Source organism: Phyllobates terribilis, unplaced genomic scaffold (genome assembly GCF_046119375.1).
Source record: "Phyllobates terribilis strain yellow unplaced genomic scaffold, ASM4611937v1 Scaffold_11__3_contigs__length_659146591, whole genome shotgun sequence".
In the NCBI taxonomy this organism is placed as follows: Eukaryota; Metazoa; Chordata; class Amphibia; order Anura; family Dendrobatidae; genus Phyllobates; species Phyllobates terribilis.
In genome coordinates this window covers 549,131,673-549,151,814 of record NW_027362771.1, presented here as the reverse complement: position 1 = coordinate 549,151,814, position 20,142 = coordinate 549,131,673, and the positions used below count along the sequence as shown (strand labels likewise).

General features: G+C 43.7%; 1 protein-coding gene across 3 annotated transcripts in view; it reads right to left on the bottom strand.

The window, feature by feature from the left end:
• The window catches only part of BIN3 (bridging integrator 3), a 50,276-nt gene extending 49,431 nt beyond the window's left edge, over positions 1–845 (bottom strand). Inside the window, exon 1 of one of the 3 annotated variants that reach the window (XM_073654030.1) lies at positions 691–845. In XM_073654030.1, coding sequence (XP_073510131.1) covers positions 691–698 — 8 coding nt within the window. In that variant the 5' untranslated portion in view covers positions 699–845. The remainder of the gene's footprint in view (positions 1–690) is intronic. The other 2 variants (XM_073654031.1, XM_073654032.1) reach the window with 2 other exon arrangements.
• Between the last annotated feature and the right edge of the window lie 19,297 nt (positions 846–20,142).

The following is a 20,142-nucleotide window of genomic DNA, read 5'->3' as shown; positions in this document are numbered from 1 at the left end:
TTCGGTCGGGTACCAGAACCTGAACTTCTACGGGTCCGCTCATCTCTAATGATAATATATCCTTAAGGAAAGACAATATCAGATCAGTGGGGGTCTCACTCCCAGGAAAGCCATTCCTGAAGTGATGCGACAACTTCAATTAGCTGATCAGTAGTGGCAAAAATTTGACTCCAAGCGATCTATCATCGAGTAGCTTAAGGGGTTGTCCACAACTTTTATATTGTTTATTTGGGGCTAAAAATAATTTTTGCAATTAAAAATGTTGCACCATTTCCTATAGCCTCAGTATTGCACTGTTTAATTTATTGACTGCAGAAAGAGCTAACGGAGAATCGGTCAGCGAACTCACTACGATCTGATAGTATGTAACTCTTTCATCTCTTTCTCTGAGCTCCTCCCAGATGACTTATAACCGCATCAAAGTTGCATTTGTGAGTTATAATGGGGATCATAACAGTTATGAGCTGCATGTCCCAGATATGTGACCTGTTGTATTGTCAGACTGATCAAAGGGGAATTAAAAGGGGTTGGCCATATTTAGTGATAGTCTGGAAATATATAACTATTACAATGTGATGTAGGACTACAAGTCCCAGCACCCTCTGCCCACCTAACAGTCATATATGCTGTACAGATAGCGTGAGACTACACATAAGCACAGTAATAGGCTGCAGACATGTCAATACTCACCAACTCATCTTCCCCTCGGGACTTGAGGACGTTCCCAAGCTCTCCCACTCTTCTTGTTATTATCCTTCTATAACTTCCGGGTTTGTGTCGGTCTCCAGGAAGTTGACATTCCTAGTAACGCCCAAGGCGGATATGACGTCACACAAGGGGCGCGGTTTAGCAGAGTAAAGCAAAGTGAGGCGCAACTTGTAAGCGTTTCCATAGTGACTCTTTAAGATCAGTAGGGCGCATGCGTCCGGCTAAAGGCGGGAAATAGCAGTAGAGGGAGGAAGGCGCAGACAGATCAGTAGTGCGCATGCGTCCGGCTAAAGGCGGGAAATATCAGTAGAGGAAGGAAGGTGCCGACTGTAACTGTCATGGCGTCGTATTTCTAGCTCCCTGTTTTCTTTATCTTGATTTATTATTATTGCTACTAAATTACCCAACTAACATTTAAAAAAGATAATATTTTGTCTGTAGGTGACAGACTGAGGGTTTGGATACATAAATCACAGGTCAGCTGACATCTGTGACAGAATGTGGTAGCACCTGTCCAATTCTTCAGCCCCACCTTTGGGGGAGAGTGAAGGGATTGGCCCAGAGCTATGTTATTTTAAAGCATTTTAGTGCCAAGTCATTTTTTTTGAGTCTTGTGGTATTCCTTCAGATTCAAAATGGCGCTGAAGTTCATGAATTTTGCTAAAAGTTATCTTTATTTTTATCCTTAGCCTTTTTTTATGCAGCTTTTTTTTAGCACAGAAAGTAGCACGTTCCGATAAAACGTTGCAAACAAAATTTTTGATGTAGATAAAATCAGTCCCAGGATAAAAGCCCCGTCTGCTCTGACGACGACGAACGGAAAACAAATTCATATAAAGGCGACTTTAAAGTCTCTTCCTTTCTTTTGATCCTATTTTGTCTCGTAATAGAGTTTAACCCCTTCGATTTTGCATTTTCGTTTTTTCCTCCCCTTCTTCCCAGAGCCATAACTTTTTTATTTTTCCGTCAATTTGGCCATGTGAGGGCTTTTTGTTTGCGGGATGAGTTGTACTTTTGAACGACACCATTGATTTTACAATATAGTGTACTGGAAAATGGGGAACATAAATCCAAGTGCGGTGAAATTGCAAACCAAAAAATTGCAATACCACAATTGTTTTTTTTATTTTATTTATTTACCATGTTTACTAAATGCTAAAACTGACCTGCCATTATGATTCTCCAGGTCATTACGAGTTCACAGATACCAAACATGTATAGGTTCTTTTTTTATTTAATAAAGCGAACCTGTCAGTGGGATTTTGCTAAGTAAACTAGGGGCATTGTCATGTTGGGGCTGCTGCACTAATTAATATGATATCATAAGACCTCTGCGCAGGTCTTTTCTTGCTGATCTGGCCTAGAGCACCAGGATAAGACCCTGCCTACAGTCCTGCCCTGGAGCACGAGCATCTCATTAACTCAAAACTGCAAACACTGATTACACAAGAACCACAAGATGGATTTCATCTCAGATATCATATTAATCAGTGCAGCAGCCTCAACATGACACTGCCTGTAGACACTGCAAACACTTGATATACCTAAACCACAAGACGGATTTCTTCATCTCAGGTATCATATTAATCAGTGTAGCAGCCTCAACATGACACTGCCTGTAGACACTGCAAACACTTGATGTACAAAAACCACAAGATGGATTTCTTCATCTCAGGTATCATATTAATCAGTGTAGCAGCCTCAACATGACACTGCCTGTAGACACTGCAAACACTTGATGTACAAAAACCACAAGATGGATTTCTTCATCTCAGGTATCATATTAATCAGTGTAGCAGCCTCAACATGACACTGCCTGTAGACACTGCAAACACTTGATGTACAAAAACCACAAGATGGATTTCTTCATCTCAGGTATCATATTAATCAGTGCAGCAGCCTCAACATGACACTGCCTGTAGACACTGCAAACACTTGATATACAAAAACCACAAGACAGATTTTTTCATCTCAGGTATCATATTAATCAGTGCAGCAGCCTCAACATGACACTGCCTGTAGACACTGCAAACACTTGATATACAAAAACCACAAGACGGATTTCTTCATCTCAGGTATCATATTAATCAGTGCAGCAGCCTCAACATGACACTGCCTGTAGACACTGCAAACACTTGATATACAAAAACCACAAGACGGATTTCTTCATCTCAGGTATCATATTAATCAGTGCAGCAGCCTCAACATGACACTGCCTGCAGACACTGCAAACACTTGATATACAAAAACCACAAGACGGATTTCTTCATCTCAGGTATCATATTAATCAGTGCAGCAGCCTCAACATGACACTGCCTGCAGACACTGCAAACACTTGATATACAAAAACCACAAGACGGATTTCTTCATCTCAGGTATCATATTAATCAGTGCAGCAGCCTCAACATGACACTGCCTGTAGACACTGCAAACACTTGATATACAAAAACCACAAGACTGATTTCTTCATCTCAGGTATCATATTAATCAGTGCAGCAGCCTCAACATGACACTGCCTGCAGACACTGCAAACACTTGATATACAAAAACCACAAGATGGATTTCTTCATCTCAGGTATCATATTAATCAGTGCAGCAGCCTCAACATGACAGTGCCTGTAGACACTGCAAACACTTGATATACAAAAACCACAAGACGGATTTCTTCATCTCAGGTATCATATTAATCAGTGCAGCAGCCTCAACATGACACTGCCTGCAGACACTGCAAACACTTGATATACAAAAACCACAAGACTCATTTCTTCATCTTAGGTATCATTTTAATCAGTGCAGCAGCCTCAACATGACACTGCCTGTAGACACTGCAAACACTTGATATACAAAAACCACAAGACTGATTTCTTCATCTTAGGTATCATATTAATCAGTGCAGCAGCCTCAACATGACACTGCCGGCAGACACTGCAAACACTTGTTACACAAAAAAACACAAAACGGATTTCTTAACCTCAGGTATCATATTAATTAATATTAACAAGACTCTTCCTGTAGTTTACTTAGCAAAATCCTACTGACAGGTTCACTTTAAGTGGTGAAAAAATAATCCAAAGTTTGAAAGGACAAAAAAATGTTGCCATTTTCTAAGACCCGTAGCGTCTGCATGATCTGGGGCAAAGTGAGGGCTTATTTTTTGTGCGCCGAGCTGACGTTTTTATTGATACCACTTTGGGGTAGATACGATGTTTTGATCGCCCATTATTGCAATGTTGCAGCGGCCAAAAAACATAATTCTGGCTTTTCTTTTTTTTTTCTTGTTATGCCGTTTACCGATTAATTTACTTTATATTTTGATAGATTGGACATTTCTAAACGCAGTGATATCAAATATGTGGGTTTTTTTTTTTTATTATTATTGTTTTATTTTGAATGGGGCAAAAGGGAGGCAATTTGCAGTTGTGTTTTTTTTTTATATTTTTAAAAAAAAAAAATTTACTTTCTACTTGCTGTAATAGTCCCCTTAGGAGATTTAAAGCTGTGATCATCCAGTCACCTGTGCTACACATAGCAGGGTCTCAGCCTTGCTATGTGTAGCAAAAATCACGATCTCCTATGAACGCCAGCTGTCATGACAACCCATCGGCGCTCTGCATTCACGTGACAGGAGTGCTGATGGGCCTGTCTTGTGATGCACTTCCTATTAGGGTGTGTTAAATGCCCCTAGCAGAGATTGACACTGGCCAGCACGGTGGCTCATTATTTAGCACTGCAGCCTTGCAGCGCTGGGGTCCTGGGTTCACATCCCACCAAGGACAACATCTGCAAGAAGTCTGTATGTTCTCCCCGTGTTTGCTTGGGTTTCCCCCAGGTTCTCCAGTTTCCTCCCACACTCCAAAGACATACTGATAGGGAATCTAGATTGTGAGCCCCAATGGGGACAGTGCCCATAACGTCTGAATTGTAAAGCACTGTGGAATATGTTGGCGCTATATAAATAAAAACATTATTATTATTGACAGAATTTAATTTGTTAACAGCCATGGGTGGATCGCGAATGCACCCGTGGCTGTTAGATGCACTTGACAGCTGATGTGCAGGGAAAGATGAAGACTCAGCGCCCGCATTAAAGGCAGGGACATAACCGATGACATGTCTATATGTCATCGGTCATGAAGGGGTTAATCTATTAAGGACCAGGCAAACTTTCAGGCTATGTGCCCACGATGCAGAAATGCTCTGGATTTTTCCTGAGCGTTTCTGCATCTCCCTGGCAGAAAAAACACATGCGGATTGTACATGCGTTTTTTCAGCCAGGGACAAGCGTTTGTCACGCATTTTGCACATGCGATTTCGCATGCGAGTTGTCAAGCGCTTTCCAAGCGATTTTAGCATCACTTGGAAAGTGCTTGACAATTTGGTCACACTATATAAATCCATGCAACCAGCATGAATTTTATATAGTGTGACCAAGTTAGTTAAAAAAAGAATAAAAATGTTTTTTAAAAAAAACATTATACTCACCTTCCGATGGCCCCAGGTCTCCTTCTCCGGTCTCCCCAGTAGCTCACGATAGTCTAAAAGGACCTTCCATGACGTCATTTAATCATGTGACAGGTCACCCGACCGCTGACGGTGGTCACGTGACCTGTCACACGACTAAATGAAGTCATGGAAGGTCCTTTTAGACCATCGCGAGCTGCCGGGAAGCCAGGACGCATCGCTAAGGAGACCGGGGGCCATCAGAAGGTAAGTATAATGTTTATTTTTTTCTATTTTAAAATCTTTTTTTTTTTTTTTTTACAGGTACTATGGTACCCGAGTCTGGAGGAGAGTCTCCTCTTCTCCAAACCTGGGTACCATCCGCACATTGAATCGCTTAATATCCCCATGTGTATGTGTAGTCATGCGGATATTAAGCGATTCAATGCAAGTCAATGGCGGCAAAAACGCCACCCTTACGCAAAATAATTGGTAGTGCTGCGGATTTTTCCCCAATGATTATCATTGGGGAACATGGCAGGCCTTCTACCAAGCATTTTTTAAGCGTTTCTGCTGCGGAATTGACGCTTGAAAAACGCATAGTGGGCACACAGCCTAACTTTTTTTTCGGCCAACATAGCCATATGAGGGCTTGTTTTTTTATCTGGGACAAGTTGTAGTTTTGATTGACATCATTCACTTTAGCATATAATATACTGAAAAATGGGGAGTAATTACCAATATTGAGCGAAAAAAAAAATATAATTCCATCATCGCTATTTAGTTGTTTGTTTTTTTCGGCGTTAAAAATGACAAGGCGATATGATTCTCCTTATCAGTATGATTACGGCGATACTGAACTTGCATAGGTTTTATTTTATTATTTCAGTGGCTTACAAAAAATGTTAATTTTGTAGGACAAAAAAAAAAGGTTTGTTGCCATTTTCTTGGAACTTTTTTATTTTTTTAGTTGATTAAACTGTGTGAGGGCTTGTTTTTTGCCTACCAAGCTGAAGATTTTATTAGTACCATTTTGGGAAATAGCACATGCTATCTATTGTTCACTTTTTTTTTTGCATTTTTTGAAGGCGGTTTGGTGACTAAAAAGAAAAAAAAAAAAAAAAAAAGCAATTTTGCTATTTTAATATATGCTGTTCTTTATGACATTTCCCGTGCAGGATGTTCTATATACTGTATTACCACAGTTTAGCGGGTCGTTTGGGGGGGCAAACAGGCAGAATCGTGCCGTTTAAATGCCCCTGTCAGTGGTTGACAGCTAACAGCAGCGATTGGAGCTCAGCCCTGATTGCTGCTGTTGCAGGCAGATGTTGGCCCTGTAACACAGCTGGCATCTGCCTTGGGTGGAAAGGGCGGTGCGTCCCAGAGGCACTGCGTCCTCACTGTCCTGGATTTGGCAGTTTTTTTAACTGGTTGCAGCAACAGCCTTGGTATGATTACATAAAGATAATGAAGTCTTACCCCCTCTGTCCATTAATATTTGAAAAGAACGCTGATCATTGGGAGATTAACCCCCTTCCGGAAATTTGCCATACATGTACGTTGCAGCGGGACACCCTGCTCTAACGGTTGCAGTCGGTGCTAGCACCAACACTCATGCTGTCACAAAAAAACCCTGCCTGATGGAAAAAATCCGAAAGCATATTTGGATTCAGCACGACAAACTATGAATAAGCTCTTCCAGACCTGTTTCTGGATACTCACCTCCATGTGCCCAAACAGTAGTTGCCAACCACATACTTCATGTGGGTCCATTTTCTACTGTAACTCCTGTGAAAAGTCAAAATTTGAAATTAAACCAATATTTTTGTGTAAAAAAATCATTTTTTTGTCCCAATGTTATAAACTTTTGGAAGCACTTGTGAGTCCAAAAATATCAGTACACCCCTAGATGAATTCCTTGAGGAGTGTAGTTTCTAAAATGGTGCCCCTTGTGGCTGGTTTAAGCTGTTTTGGCACCTCTTGGGGCTTTGCAAATGTGACATGCTGTCCAGAATCAATTGCAGCCAAATTTGAGCTGTAAAAGTGAAATCGCTCTCCGTACCTTCTGTGCCATGCCCCCCCAAACAGTTGATTCTGACCAGTGATGGGGTATCGGCGCATTTAGTAACAGTTGCTTAACAAATTGTTCTATGTATCCTTTCTCATTACAGGTTGTGAGAATGAAAAATTTGAGGCTAAAGCAACATTTTAGTTAAAAGAATGTAATTTTACATTTTTCACTCCACTTTGCATTATTTCCTGTGAAGCACCCGAAGGGTTAACAGACTGCCTGAATGCAGTTTTGAATATTTCGAGGGGTGCAGTTTTTAAAATGGTATCACTTTTAGGGCCTTTTTTTATATAGGCCCCTCAAAGTCAATTCAAAACTGAGCAGGTCCATAAAAAAGAGATTTTGTTAATTTTGTTGAAAACATGAATATTGCTACTAAACTTTTAACTCTTATAGTACCCTAACAAAATATAAAGGATTTTAAAAAATTATGCTGATTTAAAATAGAAAGATGATGAGAAATGTCATTTATTAACTATTTTGTGTAATATGAGTATCTGTTATAAGGCCATGATCATTCAAAGTTAGAAAATTGCTAATTCTACAATTTCTTTGCCAAATTTCCAATATTTTTATAAATAAATACAACAACCTAAATTTACCACAAACATGAAGTACAATGTGTCACGAAAAAAAGAGTCTCAGAATCACTAGGATTGGAAAAAGTATTTCAGAGTTATTACCACATAAAGCAGGGGTGGGGATGACCTTTTCTCTGTCCACCGCGCATCCCAGTGTACCCCCTGATGTATATACTACAACCCACTGTACCCCCTGATGTATATACTGCAACCCACTGTACCCCCTGATATATATACTGCAGCTCAGTGTAACCCCTGATGTATATACTGCAACCCACTGTACCCCCTGATGTATATACTGCAGCTCAGTGTAACCTCTGATGTATATACTGCAGCTCAGTGTATCCCCTGATGTATATACTGCAGCTCAGTGTATCTCCTGATGTATATACTGCAGTCCAGTGTACTCCCTGATGTATATACTGCATCTCAGTGTATCCCCTGATGTATATACTGCTGCTCACTGTACTCCTGATATACATACTGAGGCTCAGTGTATCCCCTGATGTATATACTGCAATCCACTGTACCCCCTGATGTATATACTACAACCCACTGTACCCCCTGATGTATATACTGCAGCTCAGTGTACCCCCTGATGTATATACTACAACCCACTGTACCCCCTGATGTATATACTACAACCCACTGTACCCCCTGATGTATGTACTGCAGCTCAGTGTACCCCCTGATGTATATACTACAACCCACTGTACCCCCTGATGTATATACTGCAGCTCAGTGTACCCCCTGATGTATATACTGCATTCCAGTGTACCCCCTGATGTATATACTTCAGCTCAGTGTATCCCCTGATGTATATACTGCAGCTTAGTGTACCCCCTGATGCATATGCTGCAGCTCAGTGTATCCCTTGATGTATATACTGCAGACCAGTGTACCCCCTGATGTATATACTGCAGCCCAGAGTACCCCCTGATGTATGTACTGCAGCTCACTGTACTCCTGATATACATACTGCAGCTCACTGTACTCCTGATATACATACTGCAGCTCAGTGTATCCCCTGATGTATATACTGCAGCCCACTGTACCCCCTGATATATATACTGCAGCTCAGTGTACCCCCTGATGTATATACTGCGACCCACTGTACCCCCTGATGTATATACTGCAGCCCAGAGTACCCCCTGATGTATATACTTCAGCTCAGTGTATCCCCTAATGTATATACTGCAGCTCAGTGTACCCCCTGATGTATATGCTGCAGTCCAGTGTATCCCCTGATGTATATACTGCAGCCCAGAGTACCCCCTGATGTATATACTTCAGCTCAGTGTATCCCCTAATGTATATACTGCAGCTCAGTGTACCCCCTGATGTATATGCTGCAGCTCAATGTATCCCCTGATGTATATACTGCAGCTCAGTATACCCCCTGATGTATATACTGCAACCCACTGTACCCCCTGATGTATATACTGCAGCTCAGTTTATCCCCTGATGTATATACTGCAACCCACTGTATCCCCTGATGTATATACTGCAGTCCAGTGTATCCCCTGATGTATATACTGCAGTGCAGTGTATCCCCTGATGTATATACTGCAGTGCAGTGTATCCCCTGATGTATATACTGCAGCCCAGCGTACCCCCTGATGTATATACTTCAGCTCAGTGTATCCCTTAATGTATATACTGCAGCTCAGTGTACCCCCTGATGTATATGCTGCAGCTCAGTGTATCCCCTGATGTATATACTGAAGCCCACTGTACCCCCTGATGTATATACTGCAGTCCACTGTACCCCCTGATGTATATACTGCAGCTCAGTGTATCCCTTGATGTATATACTGCAGCTCAGTGTAACCCCTGATGTATATACTGCAACCCACTGTACCCCCTGATGTATATACTGCAGCTCAGTGTAACCTCTGATGTATATACTGCAGCTCAGTGTATCCCCTGATGTATATACTGCAGCTCAGTGTATCTCCTGATGTATATACTGCAGTCCAGTGTACTCCCTGATGTATATACTGCAGCTCAGTGTATCCCCTGATGTATATACTGCTGCTCACTGTACTCCTGATATACATACTGCAGCTCAGTGTATCCCCTGATGTATATACTGCAATCCACTGTACCCCATGATGTATATACTACAACCCACTGTACCCCCTGATGTATATACTGCAGCTCAGTGTACCCCCTGATGTATATACTACAACCCACTGTACCCCCTGATGTATGTACTGCAGCTCAGTGTACGCCCTGATGTATATACTACAACCCACTGTACCCCCTGATGTATATACTGCAGCTCAGTGTACCCCCTGATGTATATACTGCATTCCAGTGTACCCCCTGATGTATATACTTCAGCTCAGTGTATCCCCTGATGTATATACTGCAGCTTAGTGTACCCCCTGATGCATATGCTGCAGCTCAGTGTATCCCTTGATGTATATACTGCAGACCAGTGTACCCCCTGATGTATATACTGCAGCCCAGAGTACCCCCTGATGTATGTACTGCAGCTCACTGTACTCCTGATATACATACTGCAGCTCACTGTACTCCTGATATACATACTGCAGCTCACTGTACTCCTGATATACATACTGCAGCTCAGTGTATCCCCTGATGTATATACTGCAGCCCACTGTACCCCCTGATATATATACTGCAGCTCAGTGTACCCCCTGATGTATATACTGCGACCCACTGTACCCCCTGATGTATATACTGCAGCCCAGAGTACCCCCTGATGTATATACTTCAGCTCAGTGTATCCCCTAATGTATATACTGCAGCTCAGTGTACCCCCTGATGTATATGCTGCAGTCCAGTGTATCCCCTGATGTATATACTGCAGCCCAGAGTACCCCCTGATGTATATACTTCAGCTCAGTGTATCCCCTAATGTATATACTGCAGCTCAGTGTACCCCCTGATGTATATGCTGCAGCTCAATGTATCCCCTGATGTATATACTGCAGCTCAGTATACCCCCTGATGTATATACTGCAACCCACTGTACCCCCTGATGTATATACTGCAGCTCAGTTTACCCCCTGATGTATATACTGCAACCCACTGTATCCCCTGATGTATATACTGCAGTCCAGTGTATCCCCTGATGTATATACTGCAGTGCAGTGTATCCCCTGATGTATATACTGCAGTGCAGTGTATCCCCTGATGTATATACTGCAGCCCAGCGTACCCCCTGATGTATATACTTCAGCTCAGTGTATCCCTTAATGTATATACTGCAGCTCAGTGTACCCCCTGATGTATATGCTGCAGCTCAGTGTATCCCCTGATGTATATACTGAAGCCCACTGTACCCCCTGATGTATATACTGCAGTCCACTGTACCCCCTGATGTATATACTGCAGCTCAGTGTATCCCTTGATGTATATACTGCAGTCCAGTGTACCCCCTGATGTATATACTGTAGCGCAGTGTACCACCTGATGTATATACTGCAGCTCACTGTACTCCTGATATACATACTGCAGTCCACTGTACCCACTGATGCATATACTGCAGCCCAGTATATCCCCTGATGTATATACTGCAGCCCAGTGTATCCCCTGATGTATATACTGCAGCCCAGTGTATCCCCTGATGCATATACTGCAGCCCAGTGTATCTCCTGATGCATATACTGCAGCCCAGTGTGTCCTGTGATGTTAATGCCTAGTGTCCCCTATTATACAGTGGCATGTAAAAGTTTGGGCACCCCTGGTCAAAATTACTGTTATTGTGCACAGTTAAGCAAGGTTAAGATGAAATGATCTCTAAAAGGCCTAAAGTTAAAGACGAAACATTTCCATTGTATTTCAGGCAAAAACAGGCCTGCAGTTCCTGTAAATTCCAGGGCTGTCTAGCATGAACTACGCACTTGAGATCTCCCCAGAGTGGCTCAATGATACTGAGGTCAGGAGACTGAGATGGCCACTCCAGAACCTTCACTTTGTTCTGCTGTAGCCAATGACAGGTCGACTTGGCCTTATGTTTTGGATCGTTGTCATGTTGGAACGTCCAAGTACGTCCCATGCGCAGCTTCCGGGCTGATGAGTGCAAATTTGCCTCCAGTATTTGCTGATAACGTGCTTCTTGACTGCATAAGACCTTCAGAAATATTTAGCAGACTCTGGAGTTGTGGTACATTGTTCTAGTGTTCAGAGACACCTGCATAAATATGGCCTTCATGGAAGAGTCATGAGAAGAAAACATCTCCTGCGTCATCAGCATAAAATGCAGCTTCAGAACTATGCAAAAGAACATCTAAACAAGCCTGATGCATTTTGGAAACAAGTCCTGTGGACCAATGAGGTTAAAATAGAACTCTTTGGCCACAATGATCAAAGGGATGTATGGAGAAAAAGGGCACAGAATTTCAGGAAAAGAACATCTCACCAACCATTAAGCATGTTGGTGGATCAATCATTCTTTGGGGTTGTGTTGCAGCCAATGGCACAAGGAACATTTCACGGATAGAGGGAACAATGGATTCAATGAAATTTCAACAAATTTTTGATGCAAATATAACACCATCTGTAAAAAACTTGAGTTGAAAAGAGGATGGGTTCTACAAATGGATAATGATCTTAAACAGATGAGGGAAAAGGGAAGGATGATCCAGCGTATCAGGCTAATTTCTTAAAATAAAACATAGCTTTTATTGTGCCCCTTAAAACATTGCTCCACACCAATTGTCCATATGGTATGGTGCACTACAAGGATCAGGACCTACACGTTTCGATGTTTAAGTCTTAATCATGGTCTCACTGACCCGAGTGCTGACCGACATATAAACATAGTTAATGAAAGGCATTAATTTGCCACCTGTGTGCACCATGTGCACATAGCCTAATATACAGTACAGACCAAAAGTTTGGACACACCTTCTCATTTAAAGATTTTTTCTGTATTTTCATGACTATGAAAATTGTACATTCACACTGAAGGCATCAAAACTATGAATTAACACATGTGGAATTATATACTTAACAAAAAAGTGTGAAACAACTGAAAATATGTCTTATATTCTAGGTTCTTCAAAGTAGCCACCTTTTGCTTTGATGACTGCTTTGCACACTCTTGGCATTCTCTTGATGAGCTTCAAGAGGTAGTCACCGGAAATGGTTTTCACTTCACAGGTGTGCCCTGTCAGGTTTAATAAGTGGGATTTCTTGCCTTATAAATGGGGTTGGGACCATCAGTTGTATTGTGCAGCAGTCAGGTGGATACACAGCTGATAGTCCTACTGAATACAATGAACAAATAACGTAGCACACTGTAATACTGAGTATGTAAATATGAAATATGAATAGAATAACTGCTGTAAAAAATAGAAATAAATGAAAAAAAATTAGAAAAATTTTTAGCGCATGTAAATATGAAGTATGAAATATGAATAGCATTGCTGCTGTAGAAATAAATGAGAAATCTTAGCGCATAAATTGGCCAATTCATGTCTACCTGACAGCCGCGGTAAGGCGTTTCTTGATGTCAGGACCTACCAATGTGAATACCTCTCTAAGAGACCTCCGTCTGCTTATGTGTGGGAAAGTCAGATCCTGATGCATTTAAAACCACCTGCGGCATGGGGGTGGGGGTGGAGTGCTCAGTCAATGCTAAATCTAGTAACAAAGAAAATGACGGCACTTCCACTTCAAGAACTAGGTGTGAACAGGTGCCTACTAAGAGGAGCTACCTCCATATACAATGAACAAATAACGTAGCACACTGTAATACTGAGTATGTAAATATGAAATATGAATAGCATAACTGCTGTAAAAAATAGAAATAAATGAAAAAATTTTCATTTATTTCTATTTTTTACAGCAGTTATGCTATTCATATTTCATATTTACATACTCAGTATTACAGTGTGCTACGTTATTTGTTCATTGTATATGGAGGTAGCTCCTCTTAGTAGGCACCTGTTCACACCTAGTTCTTGAAGTGGAAGTGCCGTCATTTTCTTTGTAGTCCTACTGAATAGACTGTTAGAATTTGTATTATGGCAAGAAAAAAGCAGCTACGTAAAGAAAAATGAGTGGCCATCATTACTTTAAGAAATGAAGGTCAGTCAGTGCGAAAAATTGGGAAAACTTTGAAAGTGTCCCCAAGTGCAGTTGCAAAAACCATCAAGCGCTACAAAGAAACTGGCTCATATGAGGACCGCCCCAGGAAAGGAAGACCAAGAGTCACCTTTGCTTCTGAGGATAAGTTTATTCGAGTCACCAGTCTCAGAAATCGCAGGTTAACAGCAGCTCAGATTAGAGACCAGGTCAATGCCACACAGAGTTCTAGCAGCAGACACATCTCTTCAACAACTGTTAAGAGGAGACTTTGTGCAGCAGGCCTTCATGGTAAAATAGCTGCTAGAAAACCACTGCTAAGGACAGGCAACAAGCAGAAGAGACTTGTTTGGGCTAAAGAACACAAGGAATGGACATTAGACCAGTGGAAATCTGTGCTTTGGTCTTATGAGTCCAAATTTGAGATCTTTGGTTCCAACCACCGTGTCTTTGTGCGACGCTGAAAAGGTGAACGGATGGACTCTACATGCCTGGTTCCCACCGTGAAGCATGGAGGAGGAGGTGTGATGGTGTGGGGGTGCTTTGCTGGTGACACTGTTGGGGATTTATTCAAAATTGAAGGCATACTGAACCAGCATGGCTACCACAGCATCTTGCAGCGGCATGCTATTCCATCCGGTTTGCGTTTAGTTGAACCATCATTTATTTTTCAACAGGACAATGACCCCAAACACACCTCCAGGCTGTGTAAGGGCTATTTGACCAAGAAGGAGAGTGATGGGGTGCTACGCCAGATGACCTGGCCTCTACAGTCACCAGACCTGAACCCAATCGAGATGGTTTGGGGTGAGCTGGACCGCAGAGTGAAGGCAAAAGGGCCAACAAGTGCTAAGCATCTCTGGTAACTCCTTCAAGATTGTTGGAAGACCATTTCCGGTGCCTACCTCTTGAAGCTCATCAAGAGAATGCCAAGAGTGTGCAAAGCAGTCATGAAAGCAAAAGGTGGCTACTTTGAAGAACCTAGAATATAAGACATATTTTCAGTTGTTTCACTCTTTTTTGTTAAGTATATAATTCCACATATGTTAATTCATAGTTTTGATGCCTTCAGTGTGAATGTACAATTTTCATAGTCATGAAAATACAAAAAAATCTTTAGATGAGAAGGTGTGTCCAAACTTTTGGTCTGTACTGTATATATATAAAAAAATCTGAATATTCTGCTTGTCATGTTACTATCATATTTTATGTTTTTATATTTGTATGTGGTATGTGTAATGTTTGTGATACGTATCATACTAATGGTTTTATTTTGGATGCATACACGCCCATCACAGTGACCTCATGTGCTGGTGAACAGGTGGCACATCAATGCCTCTCATTAACTATGTTTATATGTCGGTCAGCGCGTGGATCAGTGAGACCATGATTAAGACTTAAACATCGAAACGCGTAGGTCCTGATCCTTGTAGTGCACCATATGGACAATTGGTGTGGAGCAATGTTTTAATGGGCACAATAAAAGCTATATTTTATTTTAAGAAATTATCCTGATACGCTGGATCATCCTTCCCTTTTTTCCTCATCTGAGTTACTGCGGCTTCTCTGACCAGATCTGGGTGAGGCAATTTGGCTCCACACTCCAAATGGTGAGAGGATTCAGTTGTGCATTTAATGATCCTAAACACATGTCAAAATCCACAATAGACGACTTCAAAAGGCGCAAGCTGAAGGTTTTACAATGGTCCTCACAGTCCCCTGATCTGAACATCATTGAAAATCTGTGGCTAGACTTCAAAATAGCAGTGCATGCAAGTTGACCCAGGAATCTCACAGAAGTGGAAGAATTTTCCAAGGAAGGATGGATAAAAATCCCTCAAACAAGAATTGAAAGACTCTTGGCTCGCTACAAAAAGCATTTACAAGCTGTGATACTTGCAAAAGGGGTAGTGTAGTCTTCATATGTGTTCGGAACAACTTACTGCTGTGAGTTCTTTACAAAACTTAATAATCACAAAGAGCTGACTGCACTTCAAATCACCACAAATCTGGAAAATAAGTTACTAGTAGTATCATCAATATCACCTAACATCGCACCAAAGAGAAGTAGCTCCAGCCTTCACATTAGGGGTGAGTTAATTGTTTGACCAAATATAGCAGGATCATTTCAAGTTGATAATTTTGTATGGCCCCTGAATGATGGCATAAATATCCAAATGGCCCTTGGCAGAAAAAAGGTTCCCCACGCCTGACATAAAGTGATACTGGTCAGATTTGAAAAATGGGGCTCTGTCAGACTTTCATAGTTAGTGGTTATAGGGGTTTTCCACTTTCAACAAAGTACATTTCAAAGACAGTTATGTAAAATAACAAAACCAGATGGCACTTACCCTCCATGGGTGACGACACAGCTTATAATCTTAATCAGCCAGAAGATTAAATTTGTTAAGCCAAGAGAAATACACTATTGTGCTTGTGTTGACTTGTAAATGTATGTGTATTTCTGTGGCTGGTCAAGAAGGACAGACCAGTATTTGTATAACCCTGAATGTTGTCTTCTATTGGTCTGTGAACAATGATGTTTGTTACTATACTAATTGCATATTATACTAAGATAGCTAGTTTATTTAGAAGAGCCCCCTGCTATACCAACTATGTAAATTGATTAAATGCATAAAAAATGAAACCTGAGCCCTGTGGAATAATATCATCCCTAATCCTTGACCTGTGGATGTGTACTTAAAAGGACATGTGCTTCTGTAGCTGGAAGACTTTAGAAGGAGAATCAAAGGTCAGAGACTCTCTCAGACCAGCAGCTTGGAAGCAAGGCTTTAACCAAAGAGACACAGATTTGGATTCTACATGATTCAAGCCTAAGGGTATATGGCCCTGACTGGAAAGATACAGATCTGCTCCATTGACCATCAGAGAGCCCATGGATACATTTGAGGAGACCAGGTTGGGATGATGAAGTCACTTGGCCCCATTGGTATGTTGTTTGGGGTTGCCAGGTGGGACCCCCCCAGTCGCCTGGAACCCATGGAGACATTCGGAGAAGCCAGATTGGGACCAGCCAGTCATCTGGCCCCATGGAAACTCTCAGAGAGTCCAGGGTGGGACTCTCGGGTCTCCTGGCTTTGTACCTCGATGGACTGCTAGCTTCCTAAGCTTGCCGCTACCTTCTCTCTGTGGGGCCCGCCATAAGCAGGGGGGCACTGGTTGAGGTAGTTGGCCCTGGAAGTCCCAAAGTCTCAGCTATTCTATCCCGGGCGTAGCGGAAGGTGACACTGTGTAATGTCATACGATCTTGGGTATTTGCTGGGACTGTTCTATCTGTTTTTTGTCCATTTGGTGGTTCAATAAAGTATTGCCACACTGTTTTACCATCACCCTGTTTAGCATTGGCGTGTCTGCCTCATGCCGGGCAGAGACGCCGTTCCCCTCACCGCCGCAGTCCCGGTCCAGCGTCTTCCTGCTCCCCTGCTGCTGCTGCTGTGGCGCGCACCGTGCGCAGCTTCCCGGGCACTGTGCTTAGGGCGCGTGTGTGCTCCCTCCTTCTTAGAGGGGCTGCGCGCGCCGTCCTAAAGGGTCGCCGGCCAATGGCCGAAGGACTTCTCCTATATAAGGCACCTCCTCCAAAATGGAGGTGTCTGTGCAAGGTTGTTGTTTGTGTGCTAACACGTTCCTCAGCCCTCAGGTCCCGCTGCCTGTCAGTCCTGCCCGCCAGTCCGTCTGTCAGTCCAGCCCGCCAGTCTGTCTAATAGTTCTGCCCGCCAGTCTGTCTACAGCCGTGCTCGCCAGCCTACTTACTAGGAGCTCCTGCCAGTTACCTGCCGTGCCCGTCAACCTGCCTGCCTGGAACTCCTGCCAGTTACCTGCCATGCCCGTCAACCTGCCTACCTGGAACTCCTGCCAGTTACCTGCTGTGCCCGCCAGCCTGCCTACCCTGAGCACCTGCCAAGTAATCATTCATGTCCGCCAGCCTGCCAACCTGGAGCACCTGCCAGTTACCTGCTGTGCCCACCAGCTTGCCTACCCGGAGCACCTGTCTGGCTATCAGCCGTACCTGCCTGCTTATCTACCCGGACCACCCGCCAGCCTGCCTGCCGTGCTCATCCGCTGTACCGGTCAGCTCCTGTCATCTGACCCATGGGAGTCTCCTGCTCTCACACAAGGTCGGTCCCAAAGTGGCACCTGGTTCACCTGCCCGGTCCCTCCTTGGTTCACGGAGTCGACTAAGCCACCGTGTGACCTGGGTCAGTCTGAGTAGACACTTAGTTATGCCCCTCTGGTCCCTCCTTGCACCGAAGCACAGAGGTTCCACCACCAGGACCCGTAACAGTTTGCATAGGCCATGAAATCCGGTGGCTCCCAGGCTCCTTCGCTCTCTGACCTATACCAGGAGGTCTCATGTCAGAGATCCCAACAGGAAACCATCCTGTCCTATCTGCGGACTGTCAACTAGTGATGAGCGAGCATCCTCGCTACTGCTCGGTGCTCGCCTGAGCATCTCAGTGCTCGAGATGCTCGGCGCTCGCCGAGTATTTCCGGGTTGCTCGGGCGGGAACTCGGGTCCCCTCCCTGCATGTTTGGCGCTCTTTAGAGAGCCAATGAACATGCAGGGATTGCCTGCCATGCACTGTAATGCCGTAGCCATGTTGGTTGTGGGCATTACAGTGATTGGCTGGCCGCACAGCGTCATCAGGTCTATATCAGACCTGGCACCGCCATCCATACTCGTCACAGTCACTCCGGATCAGACAGTCTAGGGAGAGCTGCTGCTGTGTCAGGGAGAGATTTGATCGTGTATTAGGTAGTGTAGGGAGAAAAACCGTACATTACACATATCCATCTTAACAAACAGTCCTTCTGAGGACTAATCCATCTGCAGAGATATCAGGCAGGCAGGGTGTATAGGCAGGCGGTGTGTATAGCAGACTGCAGTGTATATAGCACAAGAGGCTCCATTCCAATTCTGCCTTCTGCTGCTGTTAGATATTTCTATACAAAGGCCCAGGTGTAACATACCTGGTGGCGGGCTTGCATGGTGCACCATCTCCCACTATGCAAGACCGCAAACTTGATCATCAGTCCAGTATGCTAGCCTGGCTTCTTTCCATGCTGTCTGCCTCTGTTCTGGCTGCTTAGGGCGGTGGCCCGGTCACTTCCTGTGTAGCTGCTGTGGGCACACCCCTAATGCGTCCTCAGCCTATTGCTGCTAGTCATTGGATATTTAAACCAGCTCCACATACAAACTGGTGCCTGAGCAACTTTATCATTCAGTGTGCTCCTTGACTCTGAATGTACCAGGTCCTGTTTCTCCTGCCTGTCTGCCTTCCTGGAGGCTGTATTTCCAGGCCTGTCTGAACACGCTCCTTGCCTGTTCGTCCCGCCTTCTAGGGGCCATATACATAGATCTGTTATCTGTGTTTCTTGCCTGTCTGTCCGCCTTCCTGGAGGCTGTATTTCCAGGCCAGTCTGAACACGCTCCTAGCCTGTTCGTTTCTGCCTCTGAGGGCCGTATACCCAGGCTCGTTCCTGTATTTCGCTGCAGTAACAGTTCCTGTCTGAACTGTCTCCTAACCTGTTACTTGTTTTGTTTCTCTGTCCGTTTCCTCCCTTTTGCTGCAGTGTCTGAACCAGCACTTAGCTATACCTAGGCTCGTTCCTGTATTTCATTGCAGTACAGTTCCTGTCTGAACTGTCTCCTAACCTGTTACCTGTTTTGTCCCTATGTCCGTTTCCTTCCTTTTGCTGCAGTGTCTGAACCAGCACTTGGCTATACCTAGGCTCGTTCCTGTATTTCGTTGCAGTACAGTTCCTGTCTGAACTGTCTCCTAACCTGTTACCTGTTTTGTCTCTTTGTCCGTTTCCTCTCTTTTTCTGCAGAGTCTGAACCTGCACCTAACTCCTACTTGTTGTCGCTGTACTTCTGTTTGTGAGTTTGGAGTCCACTCGCTACTTCTTTGCAAGTACCTTGTGTGTATCTGGTTCTGCCTTTCCCTTCCAGTCTGTTCCGTGTGAACAGAGCCCTGTCCCCTCTGCTTTGTCTTTGCTCACCGCGTTGGCGGTTTATCTCTGTTCTGCCTTACTTACCGCTCTGGCGGTTTCTGCCCGCTCTGCTCTGCTTTGTTCACCGCACTTGCGGTCTCGCTCTGCTCAGCCTTGTCCACCGCGCCTGCGGTTTCGCTCTGCTCTGCCTTGTCTACCGCACTTGCGGTTTCGCTCTACTCAGCCCTGTCCACCGCACTTGCGGTTTCGCTCTGCTCAGCCCTGTCCACCGCACTTGCGGTTTCGCTCTGCTCAGCCCTGTCCACC